This window comes from Microtus pennsylvanicus, chromosome 3 (assembly GCF_037038515.1).
Source record: "Microtus pennsylvanicus isolate mMicPen1 chromosome 3, mMicPen1.hap1, whole genome shotgun sequence".
NCBI lineage: Eukaryota > Metazoa > Chordata > Mammalia > Rodentia > Cricetidae > Microtus > Microtus pennsylvanicus.
The window spans coordinates 128,152,564-128,171,788 of record NC_134581.1 but is presented as its reverse complement, the minus strand read 5'-3'; the positions used below and the strand labels follow the sequence as shown (position 1 = coordinate 128,171,788).

At 37.1% G+C, this 19,225-nt stretch overlaps 1 protein-coding gene across 3 annotated transcripts in view; it reads left to right on the top strand.

The window, feature by feature from the left end:
• Positions 1-19,225, top strand: part of Sntg1 (syntrophin gamma 1) — a 396,311-nt gene that overhangs the window by 248,688 nt on the left and 128,398 nt on the right. For 2 of the 3 annotated variants that reach the window (XM_075967101.1, XM_075967103.1), the window contains 4 exons: positions 2,285-2,341; positions 3,209-3,266; positions 4,282-4,325; positions 4,414-4,455. In XM_075967101.1, the coding sequence (XP_075823216.1) occupies positions 2,285-2,341; positions 3,209-3,266; positions 4,282-4,325; positions 4,414-4,455 (201 nt within the window). The remainder of the gene's footprint in view (positions 1-2,284; positions 2,342-3,208; positions 3,267-4,281; positions 4,326-4,413; positions 4,456-19,225) is intronic. The other variant, XM_075967104.1, reaches the window with a different exon arrangement.

The following is a 19,225-nucleotide window of genomic DNA, read 5'->3' as shown; positions in this document are numbered from 1 at the left end:
TAAAGGACCTGCACTGAGAAGCCATTCCATACCTGTTATCAGCTCCTCAACACTCCTGGCCTTTAGCATGAAAACCATTTCACTGCCAAGCAGTTTCCTCCTATTCACCAATTTACTTCTTGCATATTTGGCAATAATAAATATAACAGCTACAACTCTAATTCCTTATGGATTAGAGGTCTATTTAAGTTGTTTTTTATCACCTTAATTTAAATTTGGCAAGTGATATCTATCAAAAAATGTTTATTTCTTTTAGAGTTTCCAATTTTGTGAAGTACTGGTTTTTGATTTATGACCTAATTAATTTTTGAATTTCCTTTGTTTGTTGGTATATTCCCCTTCTTGTTTCTGATTTTGTTAATTTCTTAATCTCTCTCTTTTATTTAGTTTGGATACGGATTTATCTATTATGTGTGTTTTCTGGAAGAACCAATTTTCTGTTTCTATACATTGTTCTCTTTCTGTTTGATTGATTTCAGACTCCATTTTGATTATTTATTGCCTTCTACTCATCTTTATGTGTTTACTTTTTTGTTATGGATCTTTCAACTGTCCTGTTAATTTGTTAGTATGAAATCTCTGAAATTTATTTATGAAGACAATTAGTGCTATTAAATTTCCTCTTAGTACCACTTTCATAGGGTCCAATAAGTTTGGGTATATGTATATTAATCTTCCTAGTATATCTTCAGATAGTCTTTATTTCTGTCTTGACCCAATTTTAATTCAGTAGATTGTTCAGTTTCCATGAGTTTGCAGGCTTTCTGGTTTTTATTATTATTATTATTATTATTTTGTTTTGAAATAAAATTTAATCATTGGTCTGAAAGGAAAAGGAAGATTACTTCATTTTTTTGTATGTATTGAGACTTGTTTTAAGGATTAACTCTTAATAAATGCTACAAAAAGTACATTTTAAAAAATGTTTTCTTATTTATAAAATGTTTTGGCTTTTATTTTTAAATATTCATTCACATAGTTCTTAAGGAAAAGAGAGAAAGTATTGATGTAGAAGTAACAGAACCATGTTTGCATTTGAGAAATGAGATGTCAGGTAAATGAGTTGGAAATATTTGGAGATATAGGTACAATATTACAACATCTCTCTTACATGCAAGAGAGAAGGCAGGTGGTCAGAGATGACTGGTATAAATGATTAATGATATAGATACAGCTTCCTACCCTGCAACTTTCTTCCAGAAAACTGTGCTGCAAAAACTGTTTCCTTAAATCCCCCAAAATTAATTTTTCCTATTGAAAATTTCAGAATATGTTCAGGTATGATCCATGTGCTTACACCAAGGTCCCTGAATTGGTAGTTTTATTTTATTTTATTTTATTTATTTATTTTGGTTTTTTGAGACGGGGTTTCTCTGTGGCTTTGGAGCCTGTTCTGGAACTAGCTCTGTAGACCAGGCTGGTCTCGAACTCACAGAGATCCTCCTGCCTCTGCCTCCCGAGTGCTGGGATTAAAGGCGTGCGCCACCATTGCCCGGCCTGAATTGGTAGTTTTATAGCTGAATTCTTGTTTACACTAAGGGGTACTAGTGATGTACATTAGTAATTCCACTGTCATTGTTATAATGTAAGTTCTTTTTTTCCCAGCATTTAAAGTAAGGATTTTAATACAGCTTTCTCATCGTGTGGTGTAGCTCTTAGACAGCACATTGCTCTCTGAAGTGCTAGGCTATGAAGACCCTGCATCTTAGCTCTTAAATCACAAATCTATCACTCGCTGGTGCAGACAAGGCTTCAGCTGGGGGATTCTTACCCTTTGCCAGTGAGATACTATTAGGCTACTCAAGAATATGCAACATGAAAATGAGAGTACAAAAAAGTTCTAAAATTGGTCTCAAAATAATATTGAAAGACATTTTTAGAGACTGTGAATTTAGGAGCATTTATTTTGGCAAATAGAGGATTAACTTTTGATTTAAAAACTATAAAATGTGGCCAGGCAGTAGTGGTACACACCTTTAATCACAGCACCTTGGGAGACAGAGGTAGGTGGATCTCTGTGTGTTTGAGGCCAGTGATCTACAAGAGCTAGGTCCAGGACAGGCTCTAAAGCTCCAAAGCTACAGAGATACCCTGTCTCAAAAACCTCTCCCCAAACAAAAACAAAAACAAAATCCTGTAAAATGTTCCATTAATTGCAATATTTGAAGTATTTTTGTTTTCGAAAATATTTCCCTCTACATTTCAAACAGAAATTGAAAAAACAATAGGGAAAAGTATATTTAGTGTACAGAAACACTTACCACTCTTAAATCTCGTCTTTCAGGAAAGAACGGTGACAATCAGAAGGCAGACAGTAGGAGGATTTGGATTAAGCATAAAGGTAGCTACTTTTCCAGTCTTTCTTTGCAAAGGCTGAGCTGTAAAGGCTAACATTTTGTGTGCGTTAAAATGTTGGTGACTCATAACAGAACAAGAATGGCTCTGTGATGTTTAGAGTAAACTGTAATCTGGGATGCTCTTATAGAACCTGACTGTCGTTATCTTCTGATTTAACTATTACAAGAAAGGACTGGGGACCTTACCTAATATTAAGTAGAACTACTTCAAAAAGAATTCATTTCTTTATGAATCTTTCTATTAATTCTGGTGGCAAGAAGCTTTCCTTTATCATCCAGCAGCATGGAAAGTTGGTGGATAAAAAGGGAACAAGTCTCTATAGAGGAGAAATGGGAACAATTGAAACATGAATTGTATTTTATATTTATTATTTTACTCAATTTCACTTTGTTAAAGAGATTGGTAAATTTCATTTATCAATTTCAAGTTCTCTCTAGTTATTTAGCACTGAGAACGAATCATTGAAAGAATGTCTGTTTGGTAAAGTACAATAATAGTCAGAGAATTGAAATGTACGAATATCTGATGCTTGGAATCCCAAGTAACAAATATCAAGATACCTTGCATTCTTTTTAATGGATTCTGAACAGAATGCAACTATGGATATTAATTTTTTGAGAAATAAAAATTTTATAGTTGATTGTTACTAATTATTAAATATCATTATAGTACTTCAAAAAATTTAGCCAAATTTCATGGAAATGATGCTTACTTAAAAGAAATTCTATAAATTTGCTTAAATTCTGCTTGGTATTCACTACATGAACTATTTATAGTTTTCAATGATTTTATATTTATTTATTGGCTAAAAAGTGACTTAAAAATATGATTTATGACTGTCTCTTTCTAGGGAGGTGCAGAACATAACATTCCAGTTGTCATTTCTAAAATCTCCAAGGAGCAAAGAGGTAATGTGCATAGCTAACCTTGTAGCTGTCAGTCCTCTGTAATACCATGCTCACTGATTGGGATGTGAGTGGCCCTCCTGGATCCGCAGCTTCATACAGTGAGAGGTTAAGTCCGATTCTTCAGTTTCCCTAGGTTCTCCTTCAAAAGAGAAAGGGAAAAGTCATGGACTCGAATAGTTCAAATGACCGTATATGAACCGACCATGTATGAAATGGCCAAATATGAACAGCTTCTGAACTGTTGGTTAAAGACACAAAAATTAAGTCACATTTCATGGACAAATACAGATGCAATTGTTTTTCTCAATTTTACTCACTTTCTTTGAGGCTACATCTAAAACCCATCATGAATATACAAATCAAGGGTTTATTGGCAATCAGGAAAACAGCAAAGTATTTCCTCAAAAGCATGAAACTGACAGATTGAAAGTCTTAGATATTTGCACAGAGATATCATAGTATAAAGGCATAAAACAGTTGGTAACCCACTAAGAAAAGGTATCAATTTTTAATGAATATGCATATATACATACATAATATGTACATATTATATCTATATATATTGGGTTTTGAGAGCTATTAATAACAAGCTTTGATTAAATTCCTATCATTACTCTGACCTTTCAAGATCAAAATACAGAGTACACAACCAGAGTGTACAACATGAGAAGTCAACCATGCTACTGTGGAAAGCCACACAGCCAAGATTATTTGGACAGCACAAATTGGTCTTGCTGAAAAAGAAAAAAAAAATCACAAAGTTGGGAGGGTACTGATCATGTTTTAAGAGCTATAATGTCATAAAATGATAGAACCAAAAGGAAATGTCTGCCTATTTCAGCAACTGAAAAGAGAGAAATCATATTATTAATTTATGTTCTTTGGGGAATCTTATAAAATGCTCCTAATTAGTTTAAAACACTTATAATTAGTTTACTGTTTTATCCTTAATTAAGACAAAACTCTTTATTTGACTGACAAATGCCAAGGTGTATTTAATTGTTCTTCTTCACAGCGGAGCTTTCAGGACTGCTTTTCATCGGAGATGCAATTCTGCAGGTATACATCTCATTATTGTCTTCGTGGATGCAAACAAAAGCCAGTCTGTAATACACTATGTGAAACTGGGAATTTCCTTCCATTGCAGATAAATGGAATTAATGTGAGGAAATGCAGGCATGAAGAAGTGGTAAGTTTGCTTTTTTCCTGATGCTATCATTTCTCAGAGTCATGTCAATTACGAAGGTACAAAATTATGTAGCATGTTACTGATCTATCAATTACTTCGATTCAATTTTGACTCTTAGAAATACAGTTAAAAGTACTATCATAATGAAATGTATCTCAAAGTAAAAATTATATATGTAAAGTGTTCAAATGCTTGAAAGCTTATGACAAAAGAATTGATTTCTGTAAATTTTTAAACAGCATTTGGGGCAAATGGAAATGCGCGCATGCGCACTTGTGTGTGTGTGTGTGTGTGAACAGGAGTGCATTTAAAAAGAGAAAGGGGTGATGAAAAGACAAGAAAAGAATTTGCCAAAATTTTCATTGTGTTATTTTCTTGAATTTTTTCCATGTTTGGAGCAGCATATTACAGACATTCTAATTTAATACAACTGGGACATAGAACTGAGTTTCAGCAACCACTATAAATGGTTAAACAGTAGCTGTCTTCTAATCCATACTTCAATAGAAAGGTTAAAGAGTCCCTATTGCAGGTAACGAAATGGCATTATAAAGCTAAATGAAAGTGTCAGGCGTTTGGGGAAATATTGGTCACAAATGAATAAATACCATGAAGAGCTCATTGAATTTTGTACTATTTCCTACTGAAAGAGATAAAGAAGAATATATTTAAAGTATGCTCAAGGGTCAAAAAGAAATTATTTTGATTCATTTATACGTTTAAAGTCTCAGCAAGGAAGCTGCAAGTATCTGTGTGAAACTTCCATTTCCCAAGTAGTGCTGTTGCAGAGAACTGGAAATCATGGTCTGCTGGTGTTTCCCAATGACTTCGTACTCACAAAAGCATATTCAAATCACCCTTTTGCCACTCTGTGTTGAAAATCCTGTACAAGTCTCCGACTTCCTATGAATCTCTGCAGAGCAAGGTGACATTTCAAAGGACAATTTGCAGCAGATGAAAGACCAGCGCGGTGCCTGTTCTGCAGATCCCAGGGTACCTTTAAGTACAGTCACATAAACAAAGGAACTTTGTCTTCTGTCTTGGAGCTCATTATCCAGAAAGAAAAAAAACCAACAAAACCAAAATGCATTTTCTTTTCAGCCTCATGCTGCTAGTTTGAATCATGCTTGTAATTTGTTCTTCAGAGGCAGGTAACTAGTTCAGACCAACTATGCTAGGACTTTCTTTTATTCAACAGATAATCATGGCATGGGAGATTAATACTAATATCCTGACTTAGGATGGTATGTATGCTGATTCTAAAGAAAGTCATTAAACATTGTATTGCTTATTATACATTGTTACTCATAATAAAGATATTTTTGGAGAAGCTTAATCCTATTAGCTTTGAAATACAGGTACCATTTTTGGTTGTTCTTTTTTACTATTATTTGTTTGTTTTTGTTTGTTGAAACAGGGTCTCTGCATAGACCTGGCTGTCCTGAAACTCACTATGTAGACCAGACTGGCTTTGAACTCACTAAGATCTGGCCTCCTCTGCCTCCTGTGTGGATGAGTCACCAAATCAAGCTATACTAATGTTTTTATTGAACTGTAACCTTTGACTTTACAAAAGCAATTAGATATTTTCCCCTCACTGTTTTAATTCCTTTGTGAATGGAATCATTACCTTACAGGGGCTGAAGTGTTAATTTCATGTTGAAGAACAAATGTATATGACCTGAAATTCACAAAAGCTCAAAGTATGAGTAACTGTGAAGGAGCATGCTCATACGAACAGTTCTTCTGCAGCTCCAGATTCCAAAATAAATCGATGAACACAACAACATGGTAGTTTGAATTTCCTTTCTCTTTCTTCCATAGATAATCTTTTCTCTCTCTTTTTTATAATATTTTACTTTTCATTTTTTTTTTTTGGAGACAGGGTTTCTCTGTAGCTTTGGTGCCTGTCCCAGAATTAGCTCTTGTAGACCAGGCTGGCCTCCAACTCACAGAGATCCTCCTGCCTCTGCCTCCCGAGTGCTGGAATTAAAGGCGTGTGCCACCACTGCCCGGCTTTACTTTTCATTTTACATACCAACCCTACTTCTCCTTCTTTCCCCTTCTCCTGCTCCCAACTCCTGCTTCCCATCCCCCATTCATTCCTCAGATGGAGTAAAGTCTTCCTTAGGAAGTCAACAAGGTCTGGCATACCAACTTGAGACAGCATCAAGCACTGCCCCTCTTCCCCGAATCAAGACTGAGCAAAGTATGGCACCATAGGGAATGGGCAAAGGAGCCTTTCTTTAGTTAGTCCCTGGCACCATTAGAAATGATTAATTCAGTTCCACTTGAGTATCAGTTTTATTCTGTGGAGGTCATCTGCCCCCCCTGGGGAAGACTTGCTTCTGGGTTTGAATGCAGGTTTATGTCTGTGTAAATTGATCGTACACTCTCCACTGAGATCACTCAGTAGGGATTCATTAGCCAAATCGCTTAAATGATCTCAGTGTGTCAATCAATTTAGACTTAAATCAATTTAGACTTACATCAATTTAGACTTAAATCAGATCTGGGCTTCACACATTGCCCAGGTCCTTTACTTGAAGTCTTAGAACAAGATTACTGAAGAAGGAGAATTACAGGTTCTTCAGTATAAATTTCGAAACAGTGTGCCGGGCCACCTTGGGCAGTGTGAGATGGTGTGTCCTAAATCTCAGAAGCAGCAATGTACAATTATTGTCTAGATTGCTTTCTGATGATGTAGATTCAATTTATTGAATTTACGGTGTCTGTGCCTCTGTTATTCATTAGCAAGAATAAGCCGATGAATGTTGCCATGAGACCCAAAAGAAATAACACATGATTCTCCTAGCCAATATTAACACATAGAAAACAATGAGTTCCATTTTCTGTCTCTACACACACACACACACACACACACACACACACACACACACGCAGACACACATAGATATGTATATTGTTTTGATAGATTCCTAGCAGGAATCTATATGGATGTTCATGAGAAGAAGGACATAGTCTTTTGAGGAACGAGGGTCTTTTTTTCATCTTCTTAGGACTTCTTTTTGTGTCTTATGTTCCATTTCCTTCATGTTTCCAGGGATTCACCTGACTGGATCCACAAGGGAATGAAAAAAAGACAAACACAGGTAGAGAAACTGGAATTGTGTAGACTGGGCTCTTTGGCAGAGAATCTGCGGCACCCAGGAAATCTCAGTGTATTTATTCCCTACAGCTGAAAAGCAGGGTGGCATATGCTATAGACAGCTGAACAAAGAACTGGAGTTTGCGGCTATGCAGCTGAGCAAGGAGGCAGGTTTGGCTAATCTCCGTAGGAGCAGGGTCTTCGGAGGAGCTGCCTTCAGGCTGTAAACATCCAGGGAGAGAAAGCAATGGTAGAAAATTTCTGCATATCACAGTCAAGATTCACACTCAGAATTGAAAAGGCCTTTTCTGTTCACTTGTCTCAGATCTAGGAAGGTTTTGGCACTCTCGATAGGAGACCTTTATATGTCTGTGACCATGTCAACAGCACACATGACTTCACTTATGTCATATACTTGTGTGTACATGATTCATCACCTTTAAGCTTTAATCCCATAATATCAAAACCCCCTAATGTTGCAGGATTTTTCTTTAAAGAGAACTGTATCTATTTTCTTTGCTGTGTTAAAATTTATGCTGCTTGGTCAGGAATTGTGGCACACAAATATTGTAAGGACTTGGGAGATAGAGGCATGTGGATCTCTGAGTTCAAGGTCAGCCTGGTCTATCTAGCAATTTTCAGATCAGCTTGTACTATACAATGAAACTGCAAATGTCTCAAACAGTAACATAAAGGAAAAACGAAGAAACAAACAAAACAAAACAAAATTTAGATGCCAAAATGGTTCCGCCTTCCTGTCTATGAACTCTAAGCACATCAAACTGACATTCACCTTTATCTTGCTTTTCGCATAAATCTTCTCTTCATAAGGTCAAATATCAGAACTTGATTGTGTGACACTCTGTGAATTATACTGTCACTGAGTTCTGTGTGTTTCTATTCTGACAAAAACTCTATGTGGCTCAAGTCTCGTGGGTATGTGGGCAGAGTTTGTTTTGTTTTGCAGAATTTAATAACTAAGAAAACATGTAAAATGTTGGAAAAATATTGGAAAGAGGAAATATGAAAATAGTGTTTGACTTACAGTAATCATCATAAAGTAAGAGTGGGTGACTAGTATGCTTGATAGATGTAAATAGGAAATACACCAAAATGCATAATAAATACAAAATATGCACTAGGAACCAATATCAGAAAAGAACCAGCTGATTGGAGGGTTCCTAATTTCATTTTCTTTATTTTATGTTTAATTTTTATTTTTGTTTGTATGTATATGCATGTTTTGCTTGCATATATTTCTTCATACCACTGACATGGCTGGTGTTGGTGGAAGCCAAAATAGAGTATCAGACTCCCTGGAACTGGAGCTACAGAGAGTTGTGAGCTTCCCTGTTGGTGCAGGAATGAAGCTGTGGTCCTTTGAAAGAACAGCTTATGCTCTTAACCACTAAACCATGTCTCCATCCCCAAGAATCCTGAAGACAGTAATATAACTGAGACTTCCATACAATAAGACTTTTAAAATTAGTAAATAATCACCATGCAGAGCCAAATGATGGATGAGTAAATTTTTTTTACAGAAGTTTAATTCTATATAAGCATTTCTGCCTTAAACTTATGAATGGCAGGAAAGGGTATGGCTTCTTTTTTCTCCATGACTCTTACAATGAGAAATCATTCCATAATTTGAAATGTGAATAATTTTATCTTCATATTAAATTTAGGACACTGGATGAAGTTCTAAAGCATAAAACCTTTATATATCTTGTGAGAGCCAAATGAGGAGCTAAAATTTTATCATTTAAATTAACCCATTTTAAGGGAAGCAAATATTTAGAAACTAATACACAACGCTAATTACTAACATTTTCACTCTTTTAGTAGAAGCTTTACTTAATTCCAAAATTTCACATGGGGATAAAAAGCAATGTTTCCTTCCAGTTGATTTTAACCAGAGAACAGTATTTCATTATTTACACCAAATACTCTAAAATTCAGTGCTTCTTTATGTATGAGCAGGAGCAAGGAGTGTGCAGCAGCAAAGATCTCATTTAAGGTGTGATCAGGTGATGCAGGCCACCTTAGACACAGCAAATGAGGAGAATATCATCCAGCTCCAGATCGTTCATTAACTGGCTCACAATTCAGAAATTGATTTTGTGCAGTAATTGATTAATATCTTCTTCTAAATTTGAACCACTGTGGTCAATTTTCCTTTGAATTAATTCCTATCAAGGAAAGCCATCTGTGAAATTATTTAATTTTAATATTTTCAAATTGTTAGTGACATATTCATTGCCAAGACTAAATGGTCAGAATCGTTGATGCCCATGGTATCTGATTTTATAAAAATTGAAATAAACAAGATTTTTTGCAGTATTTGTTACTTAGACTTAATTGGTACCCATAAGAGTTTCCATCTGTGAATTTGTGTCAGCCGCCGATTATATGGTGAAGTCTGAGGTAACTATTAATGACTGAATCTTTTCTTGACTGCTGATTTTCATTAAATTCTTATATATAGCCTTATTTTTTGAGCAAAGATGAAAAATATATCTCAAAATTTCAAAGTTTTAACTTCTGTAACAAAAGGGCAAACCCAAACCCCGCAAACTATTGTTTGGGTGGGCATTGCCATTTTTTTTATATTACATTAATTTATTCTTTGACAATTTTATATATACCCACATCCTGTCTTTTCATTTCCCCATTGTTGTTGACCTTCACCTACTTCCTCCAAGTTACCAAGTTACCAGCCACATGGTAAATGTTTTCTCCCCTGGTAGTATGGATAAACAAAACAATGAAAGCAACTTGAGAAGAAAAGGTTTTATTTGACTGCACTTACAAGTCAAAGTGAGAATTCTGGGGAGGAATTTAAGGCACAAACTAGGCAGAGACTATGGAAGAACCCTGCTTCTTGTCTGGTTTCCCATGTGTTTTTTTTCCCCATTTTAATTCTTATACAAACAAGAACTTACCTACCCACAGTGGGCTAAGTTCTTCAACATTAAACCATAATCAAGAAAATATCCCCATAAACATGGTTCTAGGACAGTCTGATGGAAGTGATTTTTTGATTATTTTCCATCAGACGACTCTGATTGTGTAAAGCTGACAAACTAATGAGAATATATGTTAAAATATTTTGGGTTTTGTTTGTGTTTTTACTTTGTGTTCCACTGAGTTTAACCAGAGCCATCAGTGTAGGCATGGGTGTCAAGCTATCTACTGGAGTCTGAATAACTCACAAGTGGCTGCATCACTGACACAACTACTTCTCCTCCATCAGTTGGTTTTTCTGGGGATCCATGAGCCTTTTCCGGATCTATGACTAAATGTTTACAGTCTCAGTCAGATGCAAGTCCTATACAGATTATGGTATATATTCAGTGATAAGTACCTCAGCCAATAGGGCAGTGTTTCGAGGTCAAACACGCTATTATTCTACTCTTACATTCTTTCTACATCCTCTTCTGCAATGTTCCCTTAGCCTTAGAGAGAGTGATGTGGATACCCATGTATTGCTGAGCGACGAAAATTCTCAGCATCTTAACTAGCTCGGAGTGTTTATATTAACCTGTATGTGTTGCAAAGAGAAGCTTCTTTATTCAAGGGTGAGAAAATAGTCTGAGGTTGTAAACAAACATTTAAGGGACATTTTGACAGCACAAAATATGATGCTTCACGTGAAAGGTATACTATGTAACAATCATGAAAAGGAAGAAATAACACTGAGCATCATCAACCATGATTATCCTTAGATTTCCATATCTCTCTTCTCATCTACCACCTTCTTTCTTTTCTTCTGTTTTTCCTTTCAGGTAGCCACACACTTTGTGGACCAGTGCTTGAATGTCTAAACCTGAGAGCACTACAGGATCCAAAACAAAACTGAATGAAAATGTTCTAGGGAAAAGACCTGACATCAGCATTCAATGAGCGATGTATTGCTATCTATAAAAAAATGCCTCACAGACCTCTTTGGTTGCCTCTGTACAGTGCAGTGAAATACCTGCTGTGGTACAGATTTAGCCACAATGTCAGAACAGGCAGCATTGGCAGCCAAAGTCATTAGTGACTAAGAGACTTAAAAAGAAGGCACTGCAGAGACATAAGCACTTGTACTCATCTGAAAACATGTTTTCCTCATTTATTTCAATTCTTTGAGAAGTTCATGCAATGTATTTTTATCATATGATCTCCAGCCCAACTCCTCCAAGATACAATCCTTCTCTACCCATATACTCTGTTTCCATTTCTTTTGTTCTTTAGAACCCATCAAGTACAATTTGTGTTGCCTATGTTCATTAGAATATGTGGCTTTCAAAGGGAACATGTTAGATCTACCAAGGGGTACACCTTCAAAGAATACTGACTCTCCTTTTCCAGCATGCTAATGGCAATAGCCCCAAGGGATTTCATGCCTACTTCCCATCTCCATGCTCAGATTCTCTCCGGCTTGAGACTGTATAGGTCCTATGTTAGCTATTGCAACCATTTTGAGTTTGTATGTATAGTTTCCCTGTTGTGTCCAGCAAACACATTCCTTCTAGTTATATATACCTCTGGCTCTTACAATATTTCTACTCCCTCTTCCACAATGTTCCTTAAGCATTTGGAAAAGATGTAATATAGATTTAGTGAAAAACATTCCACAGTTTCTAATTCTCCCACTTTGACCAGCTGTGGTCCTATATGTTAATTGAAAGTTAAATATCCGTGAATGACTGAAGACAGAGCTAAGAAGAAAAAGAAAGTAACAGTTTTATCTGCTCTGAATAGGAAGTATTCTAAAGGTATGAGTCCTCTAAATGGAGTTTGGGTTTGATATTTATTGGGCAATTGCATCTTACTCCTGTTTAGATAACCACACCCATGGCTTCCTGCCCTTTCTCCTCTCAATGTCTTCTTGTAACAAGATTGCCCTCTCAGAGTTGTTATTTTTAATTTTCCATCCATCTGTATCCTTCGGTCTCTTTAAGAAGTTTGATTGCTATCATCCATATCACAACTTCCTGTAACAGCTACTCCAGGGAATTCAAAGCTTATAGACTTAGAAGAAATCTTAATTAAAATGCGCATATGTACTGGAAGATACATTTATATACACACAATTGAAAATATAAAAATAAATATCTGTTTATAAGAAAATATAAATCGAATGAGGGTCATATGCTGAGCTTTCATTCTAAATTGTAACTCAAGAGAAGAAAAAAACATGAATCCTTGAGATTTTAAGAACTTCATAGTGGGCAGAGCCTTCTGGAACTCCCATTTAATTCTGGGATCTACTGGAAGTTTTGCTATAGGTTTCTAAAATAGGCCTTGAAATAATTTTAAAATATCTCATATATTGAAGTCAATTTGGGCAGAATTATGACCACAATTTCAGGATCAGAGGTATGGGAAAATAAAGGGAAACAAAGCCCAAAGTATCTGTTAGAAATCATTGTATCTTTGGTCACCCAAAGTTTGGAATGCTGATAGCTTTACTGCATAATGGTGTCTATGGTATTTCCTATATACTTTCTTTTCCTTTTTTAAAAATGACATCTGGTATCCCAAAGTACTTTTTGGGGAAATTCGCTAGAGATCCGTTCTTTGAGTTTCTCAACCATCCCAGCCCTGAGCACACCTTGTGATCTTTTTTGGGATAGAATAAAGCACAGCAAAACATTTTTCTTACCCCTTTAAAATTAGTTATCAAAACACGTTCAGGGACTTGTAAAACACAGTTTCTAAGAACTTAGTACAAAATTGAAAGAAATGAGGTGTTTTAATAACCTTTACTTTCTAAAAGATATTAATTAATATGACATAGAATGTTTGAGATAGAAGTTAGCGAATAATGAGAGATAGTGCTGGTCAAACGTTGCTGGCGATTTTACATGAAAACAGTATCTATTGAGTGGGACTGTCATAGGGCCTGTGGGCAAAGCCAGCATTCATCATTCCAAGGCCGAACTTAGAGGGTTTGATATCGTGGAGTTGAGGGATAGTGAGTGGGAGGATATGAAACAGAATTCACTCCCTGAGGCACAGACAAGGGATTGAGGGACTTGTGGACTTTGCATCCAGAACACACATTGTTCCCGTCACTGCTATTTCTTATTTATTTATTTATTTATTTATTTATTTATTTATTTATTTATTTATTTATTATTGAGAAAAGGAAAAAAAAACGAGTTTCCGCCTCCTCCCAGCCTCCCATTTCCCTCCCCCTCCTCCCACCCTTCTCCCCCTCCTCCCACCCTTCTCCCCCTCCCCCCACTCCTCTCCCCCTCCCTCTCCAGTCCAAAGAGCAGTTAAGGTTCCCTGCCCTGTGGTAAGTCCTAGGTCCTCCCCCCTCCGTCCATATCTAGGAAGGTGAACATCCAAACTGGCTAGGCTGCCACAAAGCCAGCACATTAAGTAGGATCAAAACCCCGTGCCATTGTCCTTGGCTTCTCATCAACCCTCATTGTTCGCTATGTTCAGAGAGTCCAGTTTTAACCCATGCTTTTTCAGTCACAGTCCAGCTGGCCTTGGTGAGCTCCCACTAGGTCAGCTCCACTGTCTCAGTGGGTGGGTGCACCCCTCGTGGTCCCGACTTCTTTGCTCATGTTCTCCCTCCTTCTGCTCCTCATTGGGACCTTGGGAGCTCAGTCCAGTGCTCCAGTGTGGGTCTCTGTCTCTATCTCCATCCATCACCAGATGAAGGTTCTATGATGATATGCAAGATATTCGTCAGTATTGCTATAGGATAGGGTCATTTCAGGTTCTCGAATTTTGCATGCAAATGGATGGAAATAGAAAACACTATACTGAGTGAGGTAACCCAGACCCAAAAAGATGAACATGGGATGTACTCACTCATAATTGGTTTCTAGCCATAAATAAGGGTCACAGAGTCTACAATTGGTGAACCTAAAGAAGCTAAGTAAGAAGGTGAACCCAAGGAAAAACATATAGTTATCCTCTTGGCTATGGGAAGTAGACAAAATGGCTGGGGAGAAAATTGGGATCTTGGGGGTGGGGTGGGATGGGGGTAAGGGGAGATGGGGAGAGAAAAGGGAGAAGGGGAGGATGGGGGGAACTTGGGGAAAAAGGATGATTGGGATAAAGGAAGGTTGGATAGGGGAGCACGGAAGCACAATTCTTAGTTAAGGGAGCCACCTTAGGGCTGGCAAGAGACTTGAACCTAGAGTGGCTCCCAGGAGCCAAAGGAGATGTCCCCAGTTAGTTCCTTCGTCACTGCTATTTCTGTCCTCTCAGAAGAGCAGTCAAGGTTGCTTTATTTTTTTAAGTGATGACATTAGAGGACTTTTCCTTGAGCAAAACTAATCTCAGAGAAATAACTCTCAGACAGTCCATTGGGCTTTCCAATACGTGTTGATTTCCCACTAAAAACATGACTCTCGGGCTCTTCTGCACATAAAATCTGTACACTTCACCTTAGCTGTCAATTTTTGATTCAGTGACTCACTCTTAAATACTCCAATGATTGTTCACATTTGAAGAAAATTAACCACATCAAAGGCAGAGTCTGAAGCAGATGATAGAGAAAAAATAGAAGAAAACAGTTAAACAGCAAAATAATTTTATAAAGAAAATGATACCAACATTTTATATATAAAAGAAATATAGAACAAAACTGAAAGAGTTTATTAAATTTTAATAAATTTATTATTAAATTTTTGTTTTAGCAATGCTGAAAACAATAGAGAATATAGCTATATAAAACAAGACAAGAATCCTCAACAGGGATAAAGAACCACATTGGGCAAGATGATTGAAATAAGTTTGATGTGAGCAACATTAAGCAATGTTTATACTGAATCAATAAAATTAAAGAAGAAAATACATGAGGTAAGAGAAGGAACCATTATCAAGGAGTAATGAAAGAAAAGTACCTGGACTTGGAGTGCAGGTTTTCAAATACAAGCAATGACAAATACAAGCAAACTTAAACCAATCTGGTTTGTACCTCAGAGTTTCTTTGGAGACACATCATGATGTGGCTTTACTCTCTGTTTCTACTCACTGAGAGGACTAAAACTAAACATCTTTGTGTTTAATAGATGTTCTTGTATCTCTTGTGTGAATTTTGCTGAGTTACTATTTATTTTTAAGAGTTTTTGTATAGTGTTTACAATTTGACTTAAAATTTGTAAATTTATTTCCCCAGACTATGGCCTATATCTTAGTTTTCTTCATAGCATCCTCTGAAGCCTAACGATGTTGATTGTCATGACATGTTTTGACTATTATGTTGTTTGGCCATGAATATTTACTACTATGCTTTATGCTAAGGGATTTAGTAGTTTTAACTTCACCCTTTCATTTGTGATCCTTTATTTTCTCTTAAGAAAGCAAACAAGTAAAAGAAATGTCAAACAAGCAAGGATAACAACAATAAAAAACATACAAAAGTGAAAAAAAATAAAGACCATCACATACCCTCATAGACATACACATAAAAAGATAAAATCAGACTCCATAAAACACAAACAAAAGGCGAGGTAAAAGAATGCCCAAACAAAGCAATATGAAGCAAATACCTCCAAAAAGTACTTTGGAGTTTATTATATTGCTTATCTACCGCTAGGTATGGGGCCTTGAAGTATGTTTTGTGTTCTGGGTGATACAGCTTGGAAAAAATTTATTTTTTCTTTTTGAGTAGTTGTGAACTGTAGATAGCTTCAGGATTAGGAATGAGTGCTTGCATTTACTCCCCCATCTCAGTGATGGTACTCCATCTAGTTTGAACCTGCGTAGGCACTGTGCATGCTGCTAAGTATCTGTGAGTTTACATGTGTGTTATATGTGTGTCTGGAAGACATTGTTTCCTTCTTCCAGGGAGGTCTATGAAACCGGAGGGGATGGATTTGATAAAGACATATCATTTAGGACTGATGTTCCAAGGTCTTTCATTCCGCTCATCATCCAGTTTTGGTCTCTGTATTATTTACCCTCTACACCAAGGATAAGGCGTTTCTGATTAGTTCTGGGTGAGACTTTTATTTATGAGTATATCAGAATGTCATTATGAGTCATTTTATTGCTAAGTCCTTTAGTTGGCCAGTGTATTTGGTTTTTCTCTAGGTCTATGGCATACCTTAGATTTTGTTATCTAAGTATGGGCCACATCTCATAGAGTGAGCCTTAAATTTATTCAGATACTGGCTGGTTACTCTAACAATGTTTGTACCAGTATTGCACCAGTTTATCATGCATACAGGTCACCACTAGGTTGGTGGTTACCGTTCTCTTCTGGGAGAGTTGTGAGTACCTTGCAGTACAATAAAGACTAGTCAGCAGGAGTGAAGGTTCTACTGAGGCACCAGGCCTCAGTATCTCTATGTGTTGGGAGCTGCGAAACCCCTCCCATCATGAATTTCTGGTAAGCAACTTGTAATGCTTGCAGCTGCTTTGAACACAAGACCCTCAGGAGTTCCCAATGGCAGGGGAGTGGTTCTGGTGCATTTGGTGGGGTGTGGCGATCCCTATTCAAGCTGCCCCTGGACACAGTAAAGGGGACATTCTGGCATCAAGGATGACCCGTGTCTCTGCCTGTGTGTCTTTGTGTGGTCCTGTAGTGCAGGTGCCACAATACAGGAGTATACCATACTGTCACATAGTACAAGGAGTAGTATGGGTGCCACATCTATGTTCAGTAAGATATGTAAGCATCTTCTTGAGCAATAGAGCCTCACCATAACAACCTTGGCAATGGTCTAAATAGTCTGGGGATTCTATGGGGCCACTGTGTCAACAACTTATATAGATGGAGTCCTTTTCTCGCCACTGGAGGTTTTTCTTGGGGGCCAGAGATGTCTACTTAGGGCTTTGTCTCCCTGATTACTTGGAGTCTTTTATCCCTGCTGGCCCTTACAACTTTTTTTTTTTTTTTTTTTTTTTTTTTTTTTTTTTTACCTTTCCAGCACAATTCTCTGAGATCTGAGGGAGGTATTTGAGAAGAAATTCCATTTAGGGATGAGTATCCAATGTCTCTCAGTCCTGCAGATAGTCCAGTGCCAGCCAGGTCCCTATATTTGCTATCCTGCACTGCAGAAGGAAAAATAGCAGAGATTTTTTTCCCCCTCATACACACAGACACACACAGGCAAACACATGTTGTGCCCAGATCACCACCCCCAGAGGGAGACCACCAAAAACCAGAACAGACTGAACTGCTTAAAATGCAAGGTTAATTCTTTAATCAGGCTAGCCAGGAACTTCTCCTATACCCCAAAACTACAAGGTAGCAAGGTGGAGAGAAGTTCAAAATTCCTTTGCAGAGTTAGTTTTTAAAAGGTGGAACTACAAAAAGACCTTTTGAAGCTGCATTGGCACGGGTGCAAGGTCTTTTGCTCTGTCCCATCCTGCTATGTCAGCTAGTTCTTCAGAGCAAGGTTATTCGGCTTGTCTAATCACCAGGTGGCTGGAGTGTCCTTGTGTTCTGGAATATCTTGGGTGGGAGGGGGAAGGAAAGCACTTGTCAGTGTTTCTGATTTTAAAACATTCAGCTAGGAAATTCTCATCCCTTTGATCGCTCATATACACACACACACACACACACACACACACACACACACACACACACACACACAGAGAGAGAGAGAGAGAGAGAGAGAGAGAGAGAGAGAGAGACTCGTAGCAACAAAGGACTCATCCTTGCTAACAATGCTTCTTTGATTTCCTAGCACATACGGAATAATATGCCATCTCCATATGGGGTTTAACAACTCCAAAATTCACAACTCATATGGAATTATTCTAACTTACTATGATCCCGCCTCTTCCATATTTTGTTGGGGGTATGTGGAGAGAGTGTGTTTATGGAGGTCAACAGTTCATTGATTTTTCTCATGACAGTCTCAGAAGCCTGAGTGACTTCCTGTTTCCTCTGCTGGCAATTGTATCCACAATCTACTCACATTATTGATTTTCCTCCACGATACATATAAATGAAGTATAATTTGGGATGCCAAGTCACATAAATCTTCCTACAGAAAAACTAATTCAATATAGTTTAACAATGATCCTCTCACCCCCTCTAAAAAAAACTAGTAAAACATTTAATGAAGCGACCGTGACCCCTCAGTGACCGTAGCTCCATAATAGATAAAATGTAAGCCAATGGATTAGTTTCAGGTGCAGGATGCTCCTTTTGAGGATTTGTAGCTCTACGGTATTAGGTCAACGGTGTCATTGTTGGGTTACATGCTGGGATTGGAGTCAGATCAAAAATTCAGAATAGCAGGATAATATCCCTTTTATTCCCCTGTTGTCACCCCCTCTAAGTAAACCACATTTTGACCAATTAACTTCACATTTTGTGTAAACACTTTTGGTCTTAGCAGAACAATGAATAATTAGCTCTGATTCTGTGAGCTAATAACTCTCTAAGTTAATTTTAGAAATTTTATCCTTGTATAAAAAAATTAAGACCCAGTTAAGAAAAAGAAAATAACATTTTAAGTTAAGAGTGGATATAATTGAAACATCATCCACATGAATGGCTGGAGAGTTCTCTGCATCCATGAGAAAGGAAATGTACCATGGACTAGCTTTTGTCAAACAGTAAAAGAGGCTTTGAGCTACATATCTGAGCACAAAGCACAACACACAAAAAGTTTTATACTTATATGATATTTAAAACATGTTTTAATAAACTACATGAAGCTGTAACCAACAACATCTTCTTCAACATAT